We start from the raw sequence: 23,862 nt of genomic DNA on the forward strand, positions 1-23,862 counted from the left end.
TTTCTTCATCAGGCACAAGGGAATGAACAAAGCAAGGAAAAATGACATTACCAGTCCTGACCACCACAGCTTTAACCCGTTCTCCTGAGTAAAAGCGGGTCTGGATGACGTGGGTGCCGCAGAACAATGTGTGTCTCTTATGTTCCTCCATATCATACACCTTGTCCCCCTCAGAGCCCTTGTCTCCCTGTTGTGGGTTGGGCAGGTTAGTCTTAGTGACAGGCACACTTTCACCTGGTGAAAAAAAAGAGAGAGAGAGTGTGAAGAATCTGTTACAGCCCAAGCTTGGGTCAGACCTACAGCAGAGAGTGTTATGGGCTTTCCCAATACTGGCAGCTAAGCATTGCTAAGGCTTGAACTAGAAAGTTGAACTTGAAGTCCTAGAAAATGACTCACTGAAGAAAGAAACATAACTTTCAGATAACAAATGAGGATGAATAAGCACTTTCGCTGTCCCAATAATTCTGTAGGTATTTTACCTTGTCCTACGAACAAAATAGTCATGTTTGATGGCTGTGTGTTTTAATGCAGTCTACATGTCTCTGTGACATTACCAGTTAAAAGTGACTCAAGGGGATAAGTCAGTCTGGATGAAAATACATTCACAGAATTAAGCACCTCTGTGCCTATTGCAACATTGTGGACTGAGGTTTGTCTAGTACCATTTCTGCAGTACCGGTGAAAATAACATTTAACATATTGACAGATGAAAAACAATTATTTAACCAATTGGGATTGCAGAAGCCGAGGTGAAAAGATGCAGCCAGTGACCTGTAAGCATGCTCTCGTTGACTATGCAGGTTCCACTAATCAGCACTGCATCACAGGGCATGATCATTCCGTTGCTGGGGATGACCATGACGTCGCCTGGGACAAGGTCTGTAGACATAGCTTCTTCAATGTCTGTATTAAGGACAGAAAGAAAACACTGGAGACCAATTTCATGTAAATAACACCTTGCTTTGCCAATCAGACAAGGACTTTGGTAAAGGGGAAGTACTTTAATTTTCATAAGCAAATCCAAGGAAACAAGTGTAGAGAAATGTTGTGCATATTCAGCAACAAAATTTGCAAGTGGATGTGCATGTAAAGGATGACGGGTAATGGTACCATACAGCCCTGCCCACAGGCCACCACACAAATACACACACTTTAAATACTGCGGTCACTTTCACTGTCTGGTTTTACAATTACCACATTTCACCAATTTATACAGGATTAGGATAGAACTTAAACCTTACCATTATTGGCTCTGCAGACTGATACACGAACAATACTGTGGGTAGCCACCATGTCGTGTAATGTGATATATTGCTACAAAAGAAAAAAAAAAAAAAAAAAAAAAATATCACATTTACATCCTTATAAACTTAGATATATTATATAATAAGTCGTTACTACTCATACAACGGAAAAACAGACACAAATAACATGTACATCATAGTAACATAGCAAAAGTGACCGTGTTTTCCTAATGTGAAAGGAATTTCAAACTCCTGGGATTGGAACTAGAGATGCTCATTGTTTGACTGGGCATTCTGTCTTGATAGAACGTATAGTAATGGTACTAGGGAAGCGAGACTAAAATGGCCAATTTACCTTTTTGATGGTGTAGAGAGAGGTAGCTATTGATATGATTGACATGAACATTATAGCCATAGCGTAGTAGTAGTATTCATCAGCACACCACAGGATAACACTGAAGAGCTGGAAGATGTAAAAGGGGTTCAGAACCTAGGAGGAAGAGCCAGCCAGAGTGAGAGAGAGAGAGAGAGAGAGAGAGAGAGGGAGAGAGATAGATATGAATAAATCTGTATGTGTAACACATAGGAAAACTATAACAGTGGAAACCATGACTAGTTAAACTACATGACATTAACCAACACTGTGGCAAGGTCAGCGGTTTTCCTTTAGAACTGGACTATGTGATGGGGGCTTTTGCATACATTAGATTAAATAGGTCGCCATTTTAGAAGACAAATAAGATTGACACAGGACTGTCTTGCAGGTGAAATGGCTCATCAGTAGAAATGACATGCATTTACACTAATGATATTAAAATAGTACACTAGTTTTACTCTGTAAATGTGTAAATGTGCTCTTGCCAATATGAACTATAGTGTAACTATGACATTCCATATAATACAGGGTCATTTTAAGATATTTGACATTATGGGGGGCTGGGGAGCGGTCCCAGAGGCGTAGGCACACCATGCAAACTCCACACTTGGTTGAGGCAGAAATCAAACACCCAACCCATGGAGGTGTTAATATTACTGTGTTAAGTAAATCTATCATGCATTGATCCTAGTTTTAAATAGTCATTAGGCAGGGTTTGTTACGCAGATCAGGCATCAGTGCTTAGACAACAGGATTCCAACCAACAGCGTACGCTTCTCTTCTACCCAGTGATAAAGCGACGGGCGTTACTGTGAGTGTTTACTTTCTTACACATGAAAGGCTAGTGTAAGTCATTAAATTAACAGAAGTATTAAACTAAACATTTTGGAACGGAAGCTAAAGGTCTTACCTCCTTGATTAGCAGCTTGAAAAGAGAAGGCACTTTTACAGCAATTTCATTCACTCCAAAAAACAGTCTCCTGAAAAAAAGAAAAAAAAAAGAGAGAGAGAGAGAGAGAGAGACAGACAGAAATATTTATAAAACCTCAGTGTTTTCTGATCACCTGGGGCAATACATATTTTTGTTGGTTTCAGGCTGATCCAGTTTGTACAGGTTAAGGCGAGCTGCTGAAGAATGTTTATACTCAGTGCTCTCCTCATGCCTGTTCCCACTGCTCAGATTTGCTGCAGTGTGATTATACTGTATGTTGAAAAATAGTTATAGTTGTGAGCACTTGGCCCGTACCTGTACTCCTGTTGGTTTGGGCTGAGGCCGCCGCTATGATCTGAGTGGATGCTGGAACAACTCGGCTCCAAATCCTCGAGACCCCTGCATAGAACACAGCAGCATTAACAAAAAGCTGAACGAGTGAATATTCACAGCTATTTTCATCCTGTTACAGTTCACTAAGAGAAGACCCACACACAAATATATATATTAAAAAAACAAGAGGCTGCTTACGTTAACACTTCATAGTTTTGGACAGTGTCATTCCAGTAGTACTTTGTGCTATGGAGTGTAAAATAGCGGATCTGAGGGGGTGAAAAAAATAGAATAAACAAAGCGCAGATATTCCAAATTCAGCAGTGACTCAGCAATGTACTACAGCAAAACGGTTCCTGCATCCCCTGCAGTTATTAGTCATTAGCAAAAAATCTGGTATGGACACATGCTGGTATTAGACTTACTGGTATGCCTTAGTTAGACTGCATGAGTACTTTATGTACTTTCACTAATACCCATAAGTGCACATGGGTGTGTGTATGTTTGGGGTGTGTGTGATTTGGGCTGAATGTTTTGGCAATCGTGATTCACAAGCATATGTCAGCATGCATAAATCCATGTAGAAAATGTGGCAGGATTGTGTATACCTGTACAGGTTGGTACTCTGCGTACTTCCTGATGAAACCTTCGGCTGCAGTGTCAGAGGGGTGGGGTGTGTGGCCATTGGCCATGTGGGTGGTGCTCTGCAAGTCCAGGCTGCTATAGGGGTCCTTTCCCGGGGCCAGCATCACACGCACCTTAGCCAGAAACCAGCGCTTAAACTCATCCTGGAGGACACGCACAGAAAAAGAATGTGGGGGACAAATAAAAAGAAGACAAGGACAACAACATAAAAAATAAAAAAAAGTACAAGAAGAAGAAAGAGTACATACAGTGCTTTGGAGCAGTACCACCTGGGCGTCTCGGATGGCGATGCGAGTGCACGTGGCCTTGACACACCACTCAGGCAACCAGTAAAGTAGCAACAGCAGAAAGCCGCCTGTACACAGCACACCCACTGCCACAAAGGCCAGCTTCCAGCGGCACAGCCTGTACCCGCTCAGTTCCTGTGACATGGACACAGTTGTTAGTCACTGTACAAATAAAATTTTTATTCAGGATCACATTGTAATTGGAAATTGTAATACAGAGACATTCAATTCTACACATTTGTGTGCATCAAACTGTGTCAATAGTTTGGGGAAGAATCACATATAGGTCAGGTGTCCCCAAACTTCCGGCCATATAGTGTAAGCTCTTGACATGTGTATGAAGTCTTGCTTGCAGTGGTTATTAAACATTGTGGATGACCAAAAAGGTTGTTACTTCATCAAGATTTTTCTCTGTTCTAGTTAGAAATGCACATGTTGTTGCAACACTTTACTCACAATAGTCTGTTACTGTATTACTGTTCCAACACTGATCTGCATTCAGATATACATTTTTCCCCATATATAATTTCTTTCTTTTCTGAACTGTTGAGTAATTCTATTCATTGCAATTTTTTTGAAATTCTATTCTTTTTATATTTTTATTCTGCATTTTATTCTCTTTTATTATTTCTTATTGTGTATGCGATGCTATTGTAAAGCTAAAGGCTAAAATCTAGTTTATATTCTAGGATTTTATTGTTTAATATAACAGAAATATTATATTTTGTCCTACTTTGAGCTAGAAGTCATAAATTAATCCACACTGCAAAAACAAATCTCTAGGGGAGAAAAAGGAGAAAAGAATTGGCACAATTTCCCATATTCATTAAAATGGGTGTGTACTGGATGCTAAAATGGACTTTAGAGTGTGAATTGGTTATATTGTCTCATGCGTCATACTGTCCATGATAATGTGTATATATTACAGTTATGGTAGGGGTAAGGTAGGGTTAGTACTCTTCAGATCATATTACACATCATCATGCTGACCCACATGCAAGGTCTTGCCACACACAAGCAATATCATAAGAGAAGAGTGTTACAACTCCTTCACTGTCATATGGTCATGTGAATATTACAACATTATGTAACCCTCTGCATGGTACAGTGGCTCAGCCAAGTTGCTGTGTTAACTTTCCTAAACAGCAGCATGTAGGGAGCCGGGACACTCGGTCATTAAGAAGAACACAGCTGCAACACTAGCGGGATTTATTAACAGCTACTCTATGTACAGACTGATCTGACAAGTGATGATCTCCCCACATTAACATCTATAATGCACATCACACATTAGAGAGCTTACCATTTCATCCTCCAGCCCCTTATTAACAATCTTCAGGTCCTCATTCTCCATCCTGTATTCCTGTTCCACCTCCACTCCAAAGGGTACAGCTACTTACCTGGAAAAGCACACAGTGTCAGAAAGAGTTCAAGATCTACAAGATACACAAACACACACACAAAAAAAAAAAAACACCTCACACACAGGGACACTCCAGTCACGACCCTGACCTCTCCAGCTGCATTTCATACAAATACAAACATACTTGAACCATTCATTCCCACCGCTTAGACTTTTTTTCTTCTCCACTAAACTCAAAATAACAGAATCATCTTTATTGCCAAGTACGGTGGGTCTACATGTACAAGGATTTTGTCTTGGTGTACAAGGAAGAAGGTGCAGTGTAGCCGAGTTGTGTGTGTTAATGTAATGCATATGAAACAGCAATGTATTTGTTAATGTCTGAGGAGGAGGAGGATAAGTAGTGGGTCCTGGATATAGTTTTGTGGCATGAGGTTTTAGTCTTGATGGACCACAGCCTCCGGCCAGATCGTACGTACCCCGAAAAGTTAGACACATTTCAGGTTCTTGGAAGTGTATAGGTCCTGAAGAGGTGGCAGCCATTCATCTTCTCTGCAGAGCAAATGACACTTCTGCAGTCTGCCGACAGTGGAGAAAGTGAGCATGGACTCAATAATGGAGGTTGTAGAAGTGCAAACACCTACTGTACTTACAGCTTCAGGAAGACTTTACATTATTATTTAAGGTGCGTAATGTGCAAGAAAATAATGCAGAAGCATGATGAGTTTGTGTGTTTCACATTTAGACAAGCAACAATTAACTTAAACGTACGTTAGTCTTTTTTACTATAATGACACTCTGAATTGGAATAGTTCAGCAATAAAAATGGACGAATTTCAGGCTACCCCCGCAAAAGAAACTACGTCTCAAATCACATATTTATGTACTACTTTAAACTTGAATTAAGTATTAACAAAACAACTTTTCCTCTTTCTGTTAGTGTCTGAATTTCACCTTCAAACCTAATGAAAAGTCTGTTATATGATTTGAGACACAGCTCACAGGATGATGGCGTACATTCTCAAGGATGGTTCAAGTCAAGTCCTGAGGAGGCTTTGTCGTCATTTTGATCATATATAGCTGAAGCTATATAGCTATAGCTGGTGCTACACAGAGCCACACAAAGACAACAAAGGAGTCAATGTCAGAAGTGGGATTATTCACCAGTGTGTTTAATGTAATAAAGTTTGGCTTGGGAACCTGGTGGACTGGGATATTTGAGCCTTAGTGAATGTCAATTAAATCTTCTGGATGTTTATAACTACACAGAGCGTGAACAATGCTGCTTGTGCGGCTGCGGGTTCTGCAGGTCAACATACTTTTAGCCCTAGCCTTCTTTATTTAAAACGGACTGATGTCTGAAACTGGTTTCAATCATATTCTATAACTGCATTAAGTGGTGAGCAGGAGAATATCAGGATTGTGAAGGTGTTGGGAGAAAGAAAAGAGAAGAAAAGAAAGCAATTCAGATTGCTGGTGCAGAGCATGGTGCTCAGCCTCCTCAACAATGCAGCAGCAGGGAGGCAGCATGGCGGTCCTGATCCCTGCTCTCTGCCACAGAGCCTGATCTTATCTGGGCCACTGCACCCGCCCTACATCAGACAAAGGGGAAATTTAGCTCAGGACCGTGCCCTTCCTACTATTTTACACCAGCCGGCCAGGCTCAGGCTTAGCCATGCTCCAGTACTGAGAAGAGTTGATCAGCATTCTCAAGCAGTTTGTGACTTTTTCAATAATCTGCCATGCAGTTTGTCCATTTAAAAACTTTGACTTAAAAAAAAAAAAAGCATTAAATATGTATGGCACATATACAAGAAACAGCTAAAACAGCTTGTAACCCATAACTGCAGCAGACAGTAGGGTAGATTTTTACACTATTTCGTAATTCTCTCGACTAAAGTACAGACACGCCTTTTATCTACTTCTTCTCACCACCGTTCCTTGTGCGTGGGCAAATCTCTAAATCTTATTTTCCCACTCAGTATGAAGTTCCATGGTCTTTCTTACTAACTAGGAAGAGCGTTAATTTCCAAAAGCAGCTGGACAGAAGAACATGTTTGTGTCCAGTTGCTCATCTGAATATGGAAGAGAAGAGATAACCAGCATTGACCCTTTTTTGTTTTGGTTAAACATTTTCTAACACAGCACTTGCAAAGACATCCAAAGAAGAGAATGGTTAGTGATCTGTCCTTGAAAAAATGATTAATAGTGATGAAGTACAACCCTGACACCTTCAAATATCTCTTCAGTTAATTATAACTTTGTGCTCAAAGACATGCTGGGACTCTTCCTTGGTAGTACTCTACTCTGCACTACAGTTATTTCGGGTAATGGATTTACATCCTGTGACTGACTGGTCTTAGTTTTTGTCGGTGATCAATTCTGCTGCAAGGCCGCAGTGCTTCAGGTCACCGTTTTGCTTCCTAGCCCAGCACCTTCTTATAATTTTTCAGACATCTGGCTCCATCTAAACGGATAAAGTTTGTCCAGTAGTCAAAATTACTATCTTCAGCTGCATCATTGATAAACGAGCTGCACATAAATCGCAACACATCTCTGAGTAAAGCTGTCTGCTGTAAAGGTAGTTCACATTTTTAAAAAGTCCTTTAAACATGTTAAAAAATTATAAAATATAAGTATTTGGCTATGGACTACAAGAACTGTTAGTGCCCAAATTTACCCAGTGATCTTTTAATTCAGGAGCAGTTTTCATGCAATTTATTCTTCATTTCTCTGGTATGCAACCCGTCTCATCCGCTCCCACATTATTCTAACTTTCAGTGGTCATGTGTTCCAGTGGTTTGCAGTGTGTGGTGTACCTAAAGCACTTTAATCCTCAAATTGCTGGCCATATTTCTATACATTCACAGAAAAAAAAATGAACTCATCTAGTTAGGCTATGATTAAAAGGTTTTTTTTTTCAAAACCAAAAATGACCTCATGAGTTAACCAGATCCAACAGGTGGTATGCTCTTAATCAAGTGCTAAAAATTCAACCTCATCATGACTTGCTTTATTTCCACCAACACTTTCAGGATTGAAAACAAGAACACACCAGGAATGGATTTAAAAGTCGTGGAGCAGAGCCTATACTTAATCCCAGACCTGCAGTTCGGCATGTACCAACATCACTACGACAAACATTACTATTAAAGGTGCATTAGGGAAGATTTGTGGAAAAATAGAGCTGTGTCGCCAAACTAAATACTGCACTCTATGCACTTACTCCTGTCTATGGGACTGAAGTCCACCATTTTGGAAATTCTTCTCATCCAGAAGTGGCAGAACCTGGTAGCTCCGCCCACTTCCACTACATAATCAAAGCTGCAAGAGATGAATGCATAAAGTGTCCAAGATTACACTTTGTAACTTTCGGTTGAATAAAAGTCCATCATATGGGTACTTCAAGCTCACTAAGAAGAAGATTTTTCAGTGTCAACACCTGACTCACACTATTTATACTACACAATGGTGTAGAGAAATGCCTAGGTATGTGATTTAGAACACACCTTAGGTCTTTAAGAGTTAAGTCGGTGGAGTTGAATAAGATATAAAATAATTTTTGTACAAACTGGACCTGCCCCTGTTTCAACCCAAGTACACCAAGCTCCACCCCCGAAACGTATTGTGGATTAACTAGAGCTACCATTAGCAAGGACTGTCATGACATCAATTCCAGGTGCATTCAGGCATTTGAAGATAATTTATAATTCTAGAAACACATTCCCTCATCAGAATGACTGTAAAGATGCGTTGTCTATAAAAAACAAAAAACTGACATGCGAGGCCAATGCGAACACAACAGATTCTGGACCAGAAGCATAAAACCAACTCTACAAATACTTACGGTGCCCTGAGCGTAATATGATGACATACAAAACCTGCAATCATCTCTAAACACATCATGTGTACGGACAAAAATACTTACATTTTAAATGACAGCCTGTCTCTGAACTACAACGCTCAGTGTGCACAACCGAACCCAAAGCAACCATGCCGCTGTTGGTCATGAAGTTGTAGTAATGGATTGTAAATAAAAAAAAGTTAGACTTTATACTGGATGTAGCTGCCATGATAAATTCTGGGTCACCTTCATTTTCTTCATCAAAAGACAGAAGGTAAATTGAAAGCAAAAAAATAAAATAAAAATAAAAACCCTGAACTGGATGGACATAAAATCAAAGACTGAAAGTCCACATATAAAATTAATACCATCCAAATAGAGCTTATATTGAACACATATGACTTGCTAATATCTTACCTTTAATACACTGGGAAGAGAGGAACATTTATACAAAGCAACATCCTTTCGACTGGAAAGATCCAATCACGTTTCAAAGATCATTACACTTGCTAAGTGGATGGGTGATAAAGCTTGGGGTCCGAAAGTGCGATCTGGAATGATCTGTATTATTCTAGGGAGATGGTGTGTGGGTATCACCTGTTGCACTGAGGTGGTATAAGCAGAGGGGGGGTGTGGCCAGACATCCGCAAAAAGTATTATTATTGGGATCGACTAACTGTACAAGTTGTCATAATACCTATGCACAAATCCTTTTCCTGAAGAACACACAATCAATTTATCCACAGAAAGTGTGATCTGTGACTACTACAGACATTCCTTTGCCAGTTTAAGTTGGCTATCAAAGTCCTGAACAGAGCAATGCTGGGGTGTTTGATCATGTTCTGACCTACGCTAATGTCTTTCTGCCAATAAACAACTTCCACTCAGTGCTAGCGTTAGAAAAACACGAGAAAGCCTGTGTTCATCAGGTTCCGAGGGTTAATCATTATTGTAATATATGTTACAGGTTATATAAAAAGAGTGCCAGTTGGTCTTACCTTAACACCTGGGGCACTAGGGCCCAAGGCAGCCCGTTCCTGTGGAAGAGCTTGCTCTCTCACTCTCTCACGATGCAGACCTGGACCCTGAAAATCACCAGGACAAGACAAAACAACGTTTTAATTAGAAACCACAAATCACAGGCTCTAGAGACTTATAAAACTTCAACCCTGACTTGCAGGGCTCTTTCGTAACTCTTGATGAGGTTTACGTGTTTAGGTTTATGTGTTTAGTTGAAAAGAGTGAATTAAAGGCAGAGATGGAGTGACTGGGGATGGTGTTTGTTTGTTGGACTAAACAAAAGAAGTATACATAGAAACACGGTGCGAAACATTTAAACGAAAAGCTAAACTTTCTGGAGTGACTCTGTGCCATGACTACCAATGGGAGTGAAGAGAGTAGAGCGTCGTGATCCGTGGCGAAGAGCACATGCTGCTTCTCCATCATCTCGTATGATATGATGCACAGATGAAAATGTTTTGATTGAGCAGCAAGAAAACCGATTTGTCGCTAGTTGCGCCACCGTTGAACGTTATTACTATGGCAACCAGTAGTAGGAACGCTCGCTGAAGACTTCAAAGCACACCGAATCGGGTCTAAGATGCGAGTGTTGAGAGCATGAAGTGCCCAACATTCCACACATACTTCAAAATGTTGCGGTACAATGCAGAAGTATGCAATTTGGGTCTTATGTCTTATTATTTTGCACACTCTCTAGTGCACAGAAATTTTAAAGGAAAAAGTGTGTTGTAATGTCCAGACCAAGCATTAGTCACTTCAAAGCCTGTAATGAAAAGCCATAACATTTCCTAGGACATCCTTTCTGAAAGTTTTCGAGAGATTTGGAGGTTCCTGCTACAATCGCCTGACTTCACCTTATTAGCTGTCTGAGTTTTGCCAGGCAGTGACCCAGGGGCTAAATTCGTCCCATTCATTTGTGTCAATGGCATGCGGCTTAAAATAAACAATAACAAGCCAGACTCCTCACCACCAAGAAAATAATGAACATTCAGCTCAAACCACCAGGCTATAAAATTAAATATTATTACTCTAAGACTGTGTGACTATGCCTAATCCCGAGGGGAATTCTGGTACATCATGGTAATAATAATATGGTATTGTGTGTGACCACAATCATTGAAAGACTGACCAGAATTTCACGGACAGTCACAAAATTTCTCATTTTAAGAAGTTAAGACATCAGTCCAAGAGCTCTTGCACAAGGCACTTTCAAAACCGCTTACACATCTACATGACGTCCCCCTGCGCATTTAAGCACCAGCACCTTCAGCAGTTTGACAGCCTCGCTTTCAGTTTCCAGAAAAAAAGAAAGAAAAAAAAAGCGGAGCCTTACAATACGCCATCATCAGTTCAGGAAGCTACACTGAGCAGAAAGAATGTACGAGGCTGAAGAGCTCGTTTGATCCCGGGTTACACATGCGTTCTGCAGCTCGAAGCAGAAAAAGCAGCAGTCTCTCCATGTTCCAGTAAAAGGACACCCCACCTCTCACTGCAGACAACGGCTTGGCGATTGTTAATAATAAGCAATGACCTAATGACGGGCGCTAATAATTCATGGAAGCTTTTGGAGGAGCGAGGGTTTTGTTGCGAGGCTGCTCGAAGCCCAATGAGCTTTCTTTATCACTTCCTCCGCTAATCAGAGTACATTAGGACAAGGCCTTTTGTTCATTACAGCAGCCAGACAGAGCTGTTTCACACTGGGCCTCAGTGCTGGACCTGATCCACCGGTCCAGTGTGGTCCTCGCTATGATCACACATGCCTGTATACTTTATTAATAAGAAATGACACTCAGCATTACTAACGCGTTATCAGTGCATCAGGAACATTACAAGCTAGAGCTCCTTCTCCATTTTCTTTCTGGTGGAATGTACAGCAAGTAAAAAGTTATTTGGTAAATCAACCTCAACCGTGAAGCAGCAGCTTTAATAAAAATAAATAAAAACAGATATATGGAGTTCAATTGCAACCTACAGGCTGCTGCTGCCATCACAAGAAACTGAATAAAAGATTTAATGTCATTTTGCACCCAATTCATGATCAATTTCCCTCTCCCTCACTGAGCCCCGTCTGTCTGTTTCATTTATACCCCTCCCTGCTGTCTGTCTCTCCCCCTTGCCTGTATGTTTCCCTCACTTTTCTCTTCCCAGCAGTCTGTCTCTCCTTAACTGTCCTGTCTCTCTCTCTCTCTCTCTCTCTCTCTCTCTCTCTCTCTCTCCCCTTGACAGTCTGTCTCCCTTTGTCACTCACTTTCTCCCTTTTCTCTGTCTGTCTCTGCCTGTCCCCCCACCTGTCTGCCTGTCTCTCTGTCATGCTCTTACTCTCCCTCTGTCTGTCTGTCTGTCTGTCTGTCTTCCTCTCACCTCTCTGCCTCTGCCTGTCTCACCTGCCTGCCTGTCTGTCAAACAGAAATTTGAACGCTAGTATTATTGAGAAGTTAAAAAAAACATACCAAATCCCAAAACACACACAAAAAAAAGTTATAGCATGATACAACTGTGCAAATAACATAACAGCACATCGATACACAAACATTAAACACTCCTGCTTGGAGGGTGAAAGATATTAAATGGTGGAAATTACAGCCTCTTCCTCCACTGTGCACTCGAATTCCTCAACCTGATTGTGTGCACTATTTTTATACAACAGCACAGCTTGGATATTTAACTATTACAAGATTCAGTTATTGTCGCCCCTCATACATCAGATAGCAAGTTTCACTCGGTTACACACACACACATACACGCGCACACACACACTCCTGTAACGGGAGAAGTCCTGTGTAACCTTCATTTTATTCTGAATTGCTTTTACATAATCTAAATTTAGTTCAGAACTTAACAGGCGTTTGGATTCTTCTAGAAATAAAATCCTTCCTGTCGTCTATGTAGCCCCAGATCAACTTCTTCATCTGACTGGAAGATTGTTCCACCCAGTGCCTCTTTTATTGGTCTGTTGTGTGCGATTGCTGATAGCTCATGTAGTTTACAGCTGCATACAGTTGGTTTCTCGAGCCTCTTACGAAAATTTCCCAGAAGCTGTGCACTCATGCCTAGACTGGTGTAACAGCAGAAAACACTGAAGCCTTAAGATAATGACACACAAATAAAAGACAATGAAAGCGTCCTGATGAACCTGTGTCTAGCCAAATACTTCTAAAGTTGATAAAATCCACACCTGTTTGCTCTCATGTGTCAGAAATGGATGCAGGTTTGTTAAACGACAGCACCATAAACACAAAGCATCAGATTGTAATCATTAAAGGGTTAAGAGGAGTCATCTTTTCGCTCTGTTCATGACCCGCAGTACTCTGACACTTAAATTGTACACTCCTCTGACCACAAGCTTCAGAATATTTGGCTATCAGTTTACAAAAAGAAATCAAAAAACAAAAACCTTTGACTACAGTGACTCCAGGAGTGTTACACATGCTGCATTCAGCAAGCTATCATGTTACCTGTACTAGGTGATGAATATTTTCCTCTTCACAACAGCACAGTAAGGCACTTCTATAGATCTAACCATCGAATATGTCTGCATGTTGATTGATCTAAAGCAAGCAGGCAATAAGACCACACTTTAAAGCTGTTTTGTTTGCTGCTGATGCTGACCACTCAGATAAGACCATGGTTCATAAGTATGACTTTTGGTTTTTCCTCGTCTGAGTTTGGGGAAACCAGCTTTGGCTGGTTGGTTTCAGACAAAATTTCCCATGAAAGATAACTAGATTTCTGGGTTGTAAGATTACTCTGGGGAAAACAAATCCCTTCATATTTAGTTCTGCTGCCTCCACACATATTTAAGGATTTAATCTCAGACTAGATGCATGCTGTAGCAGCAGTTCTGAGAAACTGGAATTATATTATTAGAACCTTAAAGGCATTTCAACATTTATCAAAGACGCATTACTAATACATGTAGCTCATGCGTGTCCAATCTGATCTGCACAGGGTCGGTGTGGCTGCAGATTTCCTGGAGCCATTTCTGGATTAATCAACCCTCAACTGACTATAAGGTACTTGGCTGGAATAGAAACTGGCAAACGGTCTAGCCCTGTGTGGGTAGGACACTTCAGTTATGGTTACACCAGCCCATCATATCTATATATGATGCTTCCCTTTTTCCACTCTTGCTGGAGTGGAAGAACTTGAGTGTCTTGCACTGACTCAACCCCACTGATCACCTTCGGGATAATCTGGAACACTGACTGATCCCCAGACCTCCTCTGAATGAACACAAATACCCACCGCTATGGTCCAGGATCTAGTGGAAAACTTTCCCAGAAGTCTGGAGTTTATTATAACAGGAAATCTGATGTGGGATGTTCAACAAACACAATGAGGGTTTGATGGTCAGGTGTCCAGACACATGGCTATAAAAAGTGTATGTCCGGACACAGAGACCTACTACTACAGGACATTCTTGATACTTGGAAAAAATAAGGCAGTTAATATAATATATAAGCTGAAGACTATTACATTCCACTGTGACTATGACTTTTGTCAAACCATTAAAAAGAACATGAATGTAGCATTAAACTGGGTGTTGTGGGTCTTACACAATATTCAGCCCCTATTCTTCTCAGACCAAATCATTTACTTGCTCACAAAAGCTTGCACTACTTCTCATATCTGATTATGCTTGATGAGAGAGAGAGAGAGAGAGAGAGAGAGAGAGAGAGAGAGAGAGGAAAAATGCTGCTCTGGTAAGAAGCAGAAAGTTCAAAAACAAAACTTATCCCCAAGTCAGACCACATGATCTTGGATGACTAGCAGCATGAGAGCTAAATCTGAGAGAGAGAGAGAGAGAGAGAGAGAGAAAGAGAGAGAGAAACCCTGCAGATCAACCACTATAAGATGGTTTAAAACCTAAAAAAAAAACCCTTTCAACATTTTCTCTACTTAGGACAAAAAGACTGTTTACGAAGGTGTTTGTTTTCCACGCCTGTAAAGAGCAGATTTACAGGAACAGTACATGGTGTAATAAAAGTAAATCTTAGGAAAGTTTCTGAAATTATTCCAGTTCATGTTCAGTCTGTAGTCCAGTCCGTGTCAATAATAAACTGTCTACAAACAATGGCTGTTATTTATCAATCTTTTAGTGAAGCTGTGAGTGAATGTTTGAGTAAGACAAACAGAAAGAAAATTCTCAGCTGGATTTACAGACATTTCAGATTTTGTACTTAGAACTCCGCCCACAGAACTCCATATAAGGTAAAGTTGACAGACTGCTGAGAGCACGAAATGAACCATCAGGGTAAAGCTAGAAAGGCAGAGGTAGACGTTGTTTTGACTCACTTCGATGTCAATAATAATAATAATATATAATAAACGATCGTCTAACAGATAGTCGTTCTGATTAAGAAAATCCTCTAAAAGTGTAAAAAAAAAAAAAAAAAAAAAAAAAAAATACAAAGGAAAACAAATCAAACATCTTTCAAGTCAAAATGGTATGTAATATTTAGTGTCTGTTTGTCCCCTGAAAAGCCCCACCTTCTTGTATTCTGTTGACTGACAAGAGCGAATTCAGAGGTCAAAGTTCACCCAGATATCGGGGCTAGATAAGCCCTCTACGAGAAAGCCATTGCAAAAGCACAAAAATCATAAATACACATGAAGCAACCGTAAATGTTGGCAAGACTTTTCTGAAGCACACGATATGCGTCATATAGACTGATAGACAGATAGATAGACAGATAGATAGACTGATAGACAGATAGATAGACAAATATGTAGACAGACAGACAGATAGACAGATAGACAGATAGATAGATAGATAGAGTAACTTGTACTAAAAAACCTGACTGGTGATACTTTTTTTAATGTATGGAAAAAATATTTATTACATTTAAACATTAAGATTTTCTTTAAAATTTTATTTTATTAATATTAAAAATAATCAAACACTGAAAATGGGGAAAAATGTAACAATATAAAAATCCATAAAAATGTTTACAAATTAGCTATAAAAATATAAAACACAAAATCTCACCTGCTTGGTGTATATTTGTAATTATTAAAAAATAAATAAATAAGTAAGAAAGACATCATGATATCTTGCGAAATAATTTACCACAATTTTAATAACATCACAACCCTAATAAATAATCCTCTGACATCTGTTTATTGTTCTCAAGGAACTCTCGGCTTCACAGTGGCTCTCTGGGATTCAATCTGAAGTTTCTGCTTCTCACTTCAGTCCCACATTTCACATTTGTTGCTATTTTTAACCTAGCACTTCGGTGCACGATCCCGGGTTTATCTTGGTCGTGTTGTAGGTAAACCGCGTATGGGCAGCTAGAAAGACGCCGCTTTTCTTTACTTTTCTTTCGGTTGTTCGAGGCAAACACTCCTGCTGTGGCTTGAGAGACTTGCACCGTGTCAGGACATTTCGCATCTCGGTCAGGAGTCAACATTGGCAGGCTTTCTATCACACGCTAAAGTCTTAGACGCCATGTGTGAAAAGTTACCTGGGCATCGCCTCAGAAAGTACGCTTCCCTGGAAGGCTTTAAGATTCCTTGCGCGTTTCTCGTGTTACCCAAACTCCGAGAGAAAGGAGCAGAAAGTTCGGAGTAATTACAAAGCAAACAGGGGAAGTGTTTGGCGGTCAGGTTCGGAGGATTAGTGCCTAGTTCCTGAAAGTCTTGTGAAGATCATCTGATCTCTTAGAGAAAGTGCTGAATCAGTGATGAGTGCTATACTGAATTATTTTTATTATTACTTTTCCAGGTTTAACATAATGATGCCATTATGAAACTTCTTGATAGAGAAGAAAACCTCCTCCAGGAGGTTTTACGATTGTTGGCAGCAAAAATGCTCGATTTTGCTGTGGGTTTATTCAGTTTTTTTGGGCTTTTTTCAGCCCTAGAAACTACTCTTTGCTGAAATGGCAAGCAATGATTCTTCTTTTAAACTCCTTCCAGTGAACACACATATAACTACTTTTAATGACATTCGATGCACATGAATGGAAGAGGGATTTGGCTGAATGAGTCCTGTGATGACTTCACAAGACGTGTCTCAGCCCGAATATGTGGAAAATTGACATTTTGTTTTTAAAGTTGCAAGCTCCACAGCATATAGTGCCGTTTGTTTGATTTTGCGTCAATCTCTGCCATCACAAGACCGCAAAATCCTGGAGGGACTGTGTACTATTTAAGCACCAACGGAAAAAATAGATGCTATAGAAAGAGTCTGTACGATCATGTGATGCAAACATCCAGGTTTGTAGAAAAATACACAATTTTTCTGGTCATTTTATTACCTAGATGTGAAATGCGAGTTTAAAAATGTATTACAGACGCCCCAATCATAAACTAATGCAAACTAAATAAGGGCTAGATTACTGTAATCAGTTATATTTTAACCTGATGTTTTTCTTAACAAAAAAAGAAGAATCAAACTAAAATATTGGCTAAAATACCAAAAACAATCTGCATCCTATTCAGCAAATCACAGCAGGATCACAACGAAGCATCTCGCTCTAATTCGTATATAAACGATCGAATAAACTTGCAGGAATTTGTGTGGACAGGGTTTTTAGCTCGCTGACCAGTCTGACCAGAGATGCTTTCTGTCTGAAAAGTGCTGAGAGAACATTGCAGGTACTCTCACACCCTCTCACACAGTGAGCTGCACTGGACGGACCTGTTTGTGCTGAATAAACACTCTCTCATTTCTACAATTCTTCTTCCTATAGCTGTGCCTAGGCTTGCGGCATGGTATCTCTCAACATACCTCCTACATGCACAGGCGTACCTTTTTACAATACCTTCACCTGGAATTATTTTTTTTCTTCTGAATATTAAAATTCCTTATTGAGAAAAAATATCCGTCACTCACTTAACGAAAGTTACTGTAAGAAAGATACCTTGGATAACTTCTTTAGTGCTCATTAGAGTAAAAGAATTATGCGAATCATTTAACCTATAAAAAAAACCTATAAAAAAATTGTTAATAATATAAAAAATAATATTAATATATAATAAACAAAATATATATCATAATATATAATAAAATAATATATATAATAATATAATAAAAATACTGAGATGTACTTCTAAATATTCATTTGGGAAATAAGACGTCTATTAATGTTAATTTTTAATCATTTAGCTATTCAAGTTGGCCTTAAAAATCTATTTTACAAAAAAAAAAAAAAAATTCTCCGCTCACAACGACTTGATGCTTAACAGGAGCGCAAGTGTTAATGCTAAACTTTTTACTATTTATTTTAAATCAGCAGAAACAGTATAAATCTTCTTGCATTGTAGATTACACAGTAGGAGGATATTTGAATGAGCTTGGCAGAGCGAAGCATGCGAGGGAGTGGAAGCTGGCAGCAAATCACCGTCTCGTCTTATCCATACTACACTGGGTTGTTTAATATAAATGGGTTATTTCAAAAACTTTAACAGATTTTTTTTTTGTATTGTGGAACTGAGAGAGCAGGCAGATAGACTGTACTGAACAAGACATCATATGAAAGGCTCAGGGCAAGCAGGCAGGCAGGAGCTGAAAGCTCACTCATGTACTTGAGAACAATTTGACTTTTACAGATTTCATGATGATCCAGCTCACTCGCTCATGCGGGTATTTATCACTCCCGAAATCTAACTTGGCCATTTGGATACGGTTTGGATTTAAAAAGAGAATAAAATGCAAGCTGTGCAAATACTGGGCCTCATTTTTCCAGCTGGTATTCATGAAACTCCTGTAATTTTGGAGGGGGGGGGCAAACAAACACATTTATATCCTACTCATGCTCTTGAGACTAGCCAAATGTAACTAAATCAACTGGATGGACTTCATAATTCATTGTATGGATTACTGCACTTTTATATGCCCGATATTCTGCTAAGGTTAAATCACTTATTTTTTTATTGTAATCACATATATAACATCTAGCACATGCCTCTTATCCAGAGAAACCTATTCAAGAGCTTTGGAGTCTTTATCAAAAACACATCCTCATGCTAGTGCACTAGGTCAGGGACTATGAGTAGCGTCCAGAACATTTTGTGAAAACCAGTGGGCTTTTTTTTTTTTTTTTTTTTTTATTAGTGGCATTAATGAAAAATAAAATATGAAAAATAACAAAAGCAAGCCAACACAAACCTTTCTATTAAGACAAATAAAACTAATCATTCAATTATGAGAAAAGGAATGGTGTTCATTTCTGCCATAGAAGAAGAAGCAAAATAACATCCAGCCTTTACCCTGACTGTTCATTTCATGCTCTCGGCTTCCTGTGCACTTTACCTTATATGGAGTTTTGTGGCTGTCGCTAAATGCAACTGAGCTGTCAGGAATGCACTTTGCTTATTATGGGTGATGAACATACATATTTAGCTTAACGTTTACACACAACTTTACTAACAGATTGATAAATTAAGCTTACTGTCCAGTTCCTCAATTCCACATTAGAGATTCCACTTTTCTTTTCTTTTTTTACCAGGTGAGTAAATGCAAAAATACATGAAAAGGCAAACCTTCCGGACTTATGAAAAGCTCCAGCCTACACTGCTGTCCTTCTAACATCATACACACACACAATATTTCATTCATTTCATCCAGGATTATCTGCATAACTTGTCCTGTTCTTGCTGAACACTAGCTGGCCCTGACTTGAGATTCAGCTCTACACTTAAGAAGACACGACATCAGTCAGTACATCAGTACAAGATGAAACTAATAATAATCTTTTAAGACTAAACAAACCGCACAAAGAAAGATCAGTATGCTGTACAAACAAAACCCCTAGTCAATCTGAAAATGTATATCAAAAAGAAACGTTTAAAAAAAAAATGTATAAAAAATTGATTGAAAAATGACTGTATCTGATGACAAGACAAGAATACAAACTTAATGTAAAATCAGCACACACACACACACACACTGATACACAGTACTGACACTAAAGACCCCTTACAGACACACACACACACACTGATACACAGTACTGACACTAAAGACCCCTTACACACATACACACACACACACACACACACACACGTGTGCCCATCCCATCCATCCATCCGACCCAATTTGAACAGACGCCCAGATAAACTTGAACCAAGAGGCTCAAACCCTGTTCCAGCATGACAATGCCCCTGCGCACAAAGCACAGAGCTCCATTAAGACATGGTGTGTTAAGGTTGGAGTGGAAGAACTGGAGTGTCCTGCACAGAGCCCTGACTCTGACTCAACCCCACTGAACATCTTTAGAATAAACTGGAACACTGACTGAACCCCAGACCTCCTCACTCTTACATACAGCTGAATAAACACAGCATATATGTGCGTGATGATCAGGTGTCCATAAACTTCTAGCCAATGTAGTCTATGTAGAACCCCAACACACCAAATTGCTATAAATAAACTCTTTATCTTCTTTCTCGACAGTAAGTAATAGTCACTGGCGGTTTTGGGCTCCAAGGTGCTAATTTGTGTTGGATTACTGAAACAATAAGCATTTGGACTTTGGATCCTCCAGCTCAGAGCCTGCAGGTGTTTGCATACCACACATGGCCTATATTATGATGAATCAGAGTTTTTGGGTTGGCAGTGTGTTGTTGAAAATTCAGTGAGGAAGCAAGGTGGTTATCAGTCTACAGCAGCTTTCATGCTCTGTAAAACAGTTAAACAATATTCATCACATCACACAAGCTTGTAAATTTGCATACAAATTAAACCCATGCCTTTAAAGGCCAGAGTAGTTTAGCTGGGTTTTTCCCCATTCTGAAGCGACTGAAGGAGTTTGCCTTCGGCTTTGCCTTCACACTTTGTTTTCTCTTTTCCAAGTGATTTGGGGTTTTTTGTTATGTTTTTAAAGATTTTGTAAGATAAACCTGATGTAGGTGCGTGTCTAATGGTGTACTTAGGGAAACACTGCGCTCCAGTAAGGTTCATTAAGTTGGCTATACTAACACATGGCTGAAGCTCCGACACAACAACACTTAACACAACTCAACACAACTCTTAACACATCTCACACAAACACACCATTCAACACCACCACCACACTCACACCACCACACACACACACAATACTCAACACGGCAGAATACTAAACACAACACTTAACACCATCTCACACTAACACACACAACCACCACCACACACAATACTCAACACGGCAGAATACTAAACACAACACAACACCATCTCACACTAACACACACAACACTCAACATGACAGAATACTAAACACAACACTTAACATGCTCACACACACACACACCATTTAACACCACCACCACACAATACTCAACATAACAGAATACTAAAACACTACACTTAACACCATCTCACACACACACAAACGATACTCAACACGAGAGAATACTACACACAACACTTAACATGCTCACACACACACCATTTAACACCACCACCACACACACCACACAATACTCAACATGACAGAATACTAAACACTACACTGAACACCATCTCACACACACACACCATTCAACACCACCACCACACAATACTCAACATGACAGAATACTAAACACTACACTGAACACCATCTCACACACACACCATTCAAAACCACCACTACACAATACTCAACATGACAGAATACTAAACACTACACCTAACACCATCTCACACTAACACACACCACCACACACACACACAATACTCAACATGTCAGAATACTAAACACTACACCTAACACCATCTCACACTAACACACACCACCACCACACACACAATACTCAACATGTCAGAATACTAAACACTACACCTAACACCATCTCACACTAACACACACCACCACCACACACACACACAATACTCAACATGTCAGAATACTAAACACTACACTTAACACCATCTCACACACCATTCACCACCACCACACAATACTCAACATGTCAGAATACTAAACACTACACCTAACACCATCTCACACACACACCATTCACCACCACCACACAATACTCAACATGACAGAATACTAAAACACTACACTTAACACCATCTCACACTAACACACACCACCACCACACACACAATACTCAACATGTCAGAATACTAAACACTACACTTAACACCATCTCACACACAAACGATACTCAACACGAGAGAATACTACACACAACACTTAACATGCTCACACACCATTTACCACACACACACACCACCACACATACAATACTCACAACATACACAATACTCAGCATGAGAGAATACTAAAACACTACACTTAACACCATCTCACACACACAAGCGATACTCAACACGAGAGAATACTACACACAACACTTAACATGCTCACACACACACACACCACCACACATACAATACTCACAACATACACAATACTCAACATGACAGAATACTAAACACTACACTTAACACCATCTCACACACACAGAATACTCCACACACACACACACCAACGGTCCCAGATGGCGGCAAAGCAGCCCTGTTCATTAACAAGCTTTCAGCTCTGGACAGATAAACATTTTTATAAAATGAAACAGGGCTGAAGTGAGAAACAAAGCGGCAGTAAAACCCAATCTGACAGCTCTCGTATATGGGTCAGACCAGACAGACGGTGTAATCCCAAATCAGAGAGCTAGCTAAGAATTAGCTGTTTATAGAAGCGGAATTAACATGAAGTCTTAGCGGTCTGACTCACAGCTTGTTTAAATGGACTGGAAATCCTGAGCAGGCTAGCTCAAACGGCTAATCAAGCTTCCTAGCCGGCTAAGTCAATACACACGACAGGCTAATAAACAAGATGTGATGTTTGTGTGTGTCGGTGTCAATAACTAGCTTACGCTATGCTAAAGATAAGAGTGAGAAAGATATATGAAACCCCTTCATCTGATCAACAATAATAACAATAATAATACCAATAATAACAATAATCTGTCGCGCGCGCGCGCACACACACACACACACACACACGCACACACGTCCCTGACACTGTGCGCGTGTGAGTGTGTGTGAGTAAAGCAGCCAAACACGTACCCAGCACCACCTGGACTGAAGATCACCTCAAAGTCATGATGAAGCGAGTTGTTGTTCCAGGAGAGAACACCACACACACTGAATCGTGATTCTCCGGGACTGTCCGGTAAACGATGTGTAGCTGGATGTTGACAGCACACACGATGCCCAAATGTGTGGCTTTGACTGCCTTAAACTGGCTTCGTGAGCTCTCTGCAGGAAGTGACGCACGGGAAATGAGCTCATTCTCAACCGCATGGATTGAGAGCATGTGTAACACCAGTGTTCTGTCGTGATGTAGCGGATCATGTTCTGTGGAAGATTATTGATAACATCATAATAAACAAATGTTCAGCCCTGTCTGTCCATCATAGTGTACATTTTCTATACTTTTGTGTAGCCCCTGCTATATGGCTAAAATTAAGTGGACAACACCACCGGTCACAAATACAGGTCAAGTACATCCTATTCCAGATGAGATCTGTAGGCTTTCACTAGATTTGGGATAGATCATGGCTGTGGGGATTTGTGGTCATTCAGCTGCAATGATGACCTGCGGTCCAGTTCATCCTAAAGGTGTTCAGTGGGGTTGATGTCAGGGGCTCTGTGCAGGACGCTCAAGATCTTCTGCCCCAAATCTGGTTTACCATGTCTTCATGGAGTTTGCTTTTGTGCACTGGTACATGCTACAAGGTTTGTTCCTCTTTGTTCCAGTGAAAGGTTATTGTAGCGCTACAGCATACAAAGATATCCTACACAATTATGTACTTTGTGGCAACAGTTTGGGGAAATACCACATATGGGCTTGACAGTCAGGTGTCCACATACCTTTTATAGGTCATCTTTCCTAGC

General features: G+C 40.0%; 1 protein-coding gene across 3 annotated transcripts in view; it reads right to left on the bottom strand.

Moving 5' to 3' along the window:
- The window catches only part of atp13a3 (ATPase 13A3), a 40,190-nt gene extending 16,966 nt beyond the window's left edge, over window positions 1–23,224 (bottom strand). For 2 of the 3 annotated variants that reach the window (XR_009205870.1, XM_058400533.1), the window contains exons 1-12: window positions 23,032–23,223; window positions 10,022–10,108; window positions 5,120–5,216; window positions 3,778–3,951; window positions 3,493–3,672; window positions 3,083–3,153; window positions 2,867–2,950; window positions 2,531–2,600; window positions 1,600–1,734; window positions 1,242–1,314; window positions 772–903; window positions 52–234 (exon numbers count right to left, since the gene is read on the bottom strand). Coding sequence is in view for 2 of the 3 variants with exons in the window: in XM_058400533.1 (XP_058256516.1) it covers window positions 52–234; window positions 772–903; window positions 1,242–1,314; window positions 1,600–1,734; window positions 2,531–2,600; window positions 2,867–2,950; window positions 3,083–3,153; window positions 3,493–3,672; window positions 3,778–3,951; window positions 5,120–5,170 (1,153 nt within the window). In the remaining variant the exon portion in view is untranslated. Of the gene's footprint in view, window positions 1–51; window positions 235–771; window positions 904–1,241; window positions 1,315–1,599; window positions 1,735–2,530; window positions 2,601–2,866; window positions 2,951–3,082; window positions 3,154–3,492; window positions 3,673–3,777; window positions 3,952–5,119; window positions 5,217–10,021; window positions 10,109–23,031 lie in introns of all 3 variants that reach the window. The other variant, XM_058400534.1, reaches the window with a different exon arrangement.
- Window positions 23,225–23,862: the final 638 nt, after the last annotated feature.

The sequence above is a fragment of the Hemibagrus wyckioides genome, linkage group LG10, assembly GCF_019097595.1.
Source record: "Hemibagrus wyckioides isolate EC202008001 linkage group LG10, SWU_Hwy_1.0, whole genome shotgun sequence".
NCBI lineage: Eukaryota > Metazoa > Chordata > Actinopteri > Siluriformes > Bagridae > Hemibagrus > Hemibagrus wyckioides.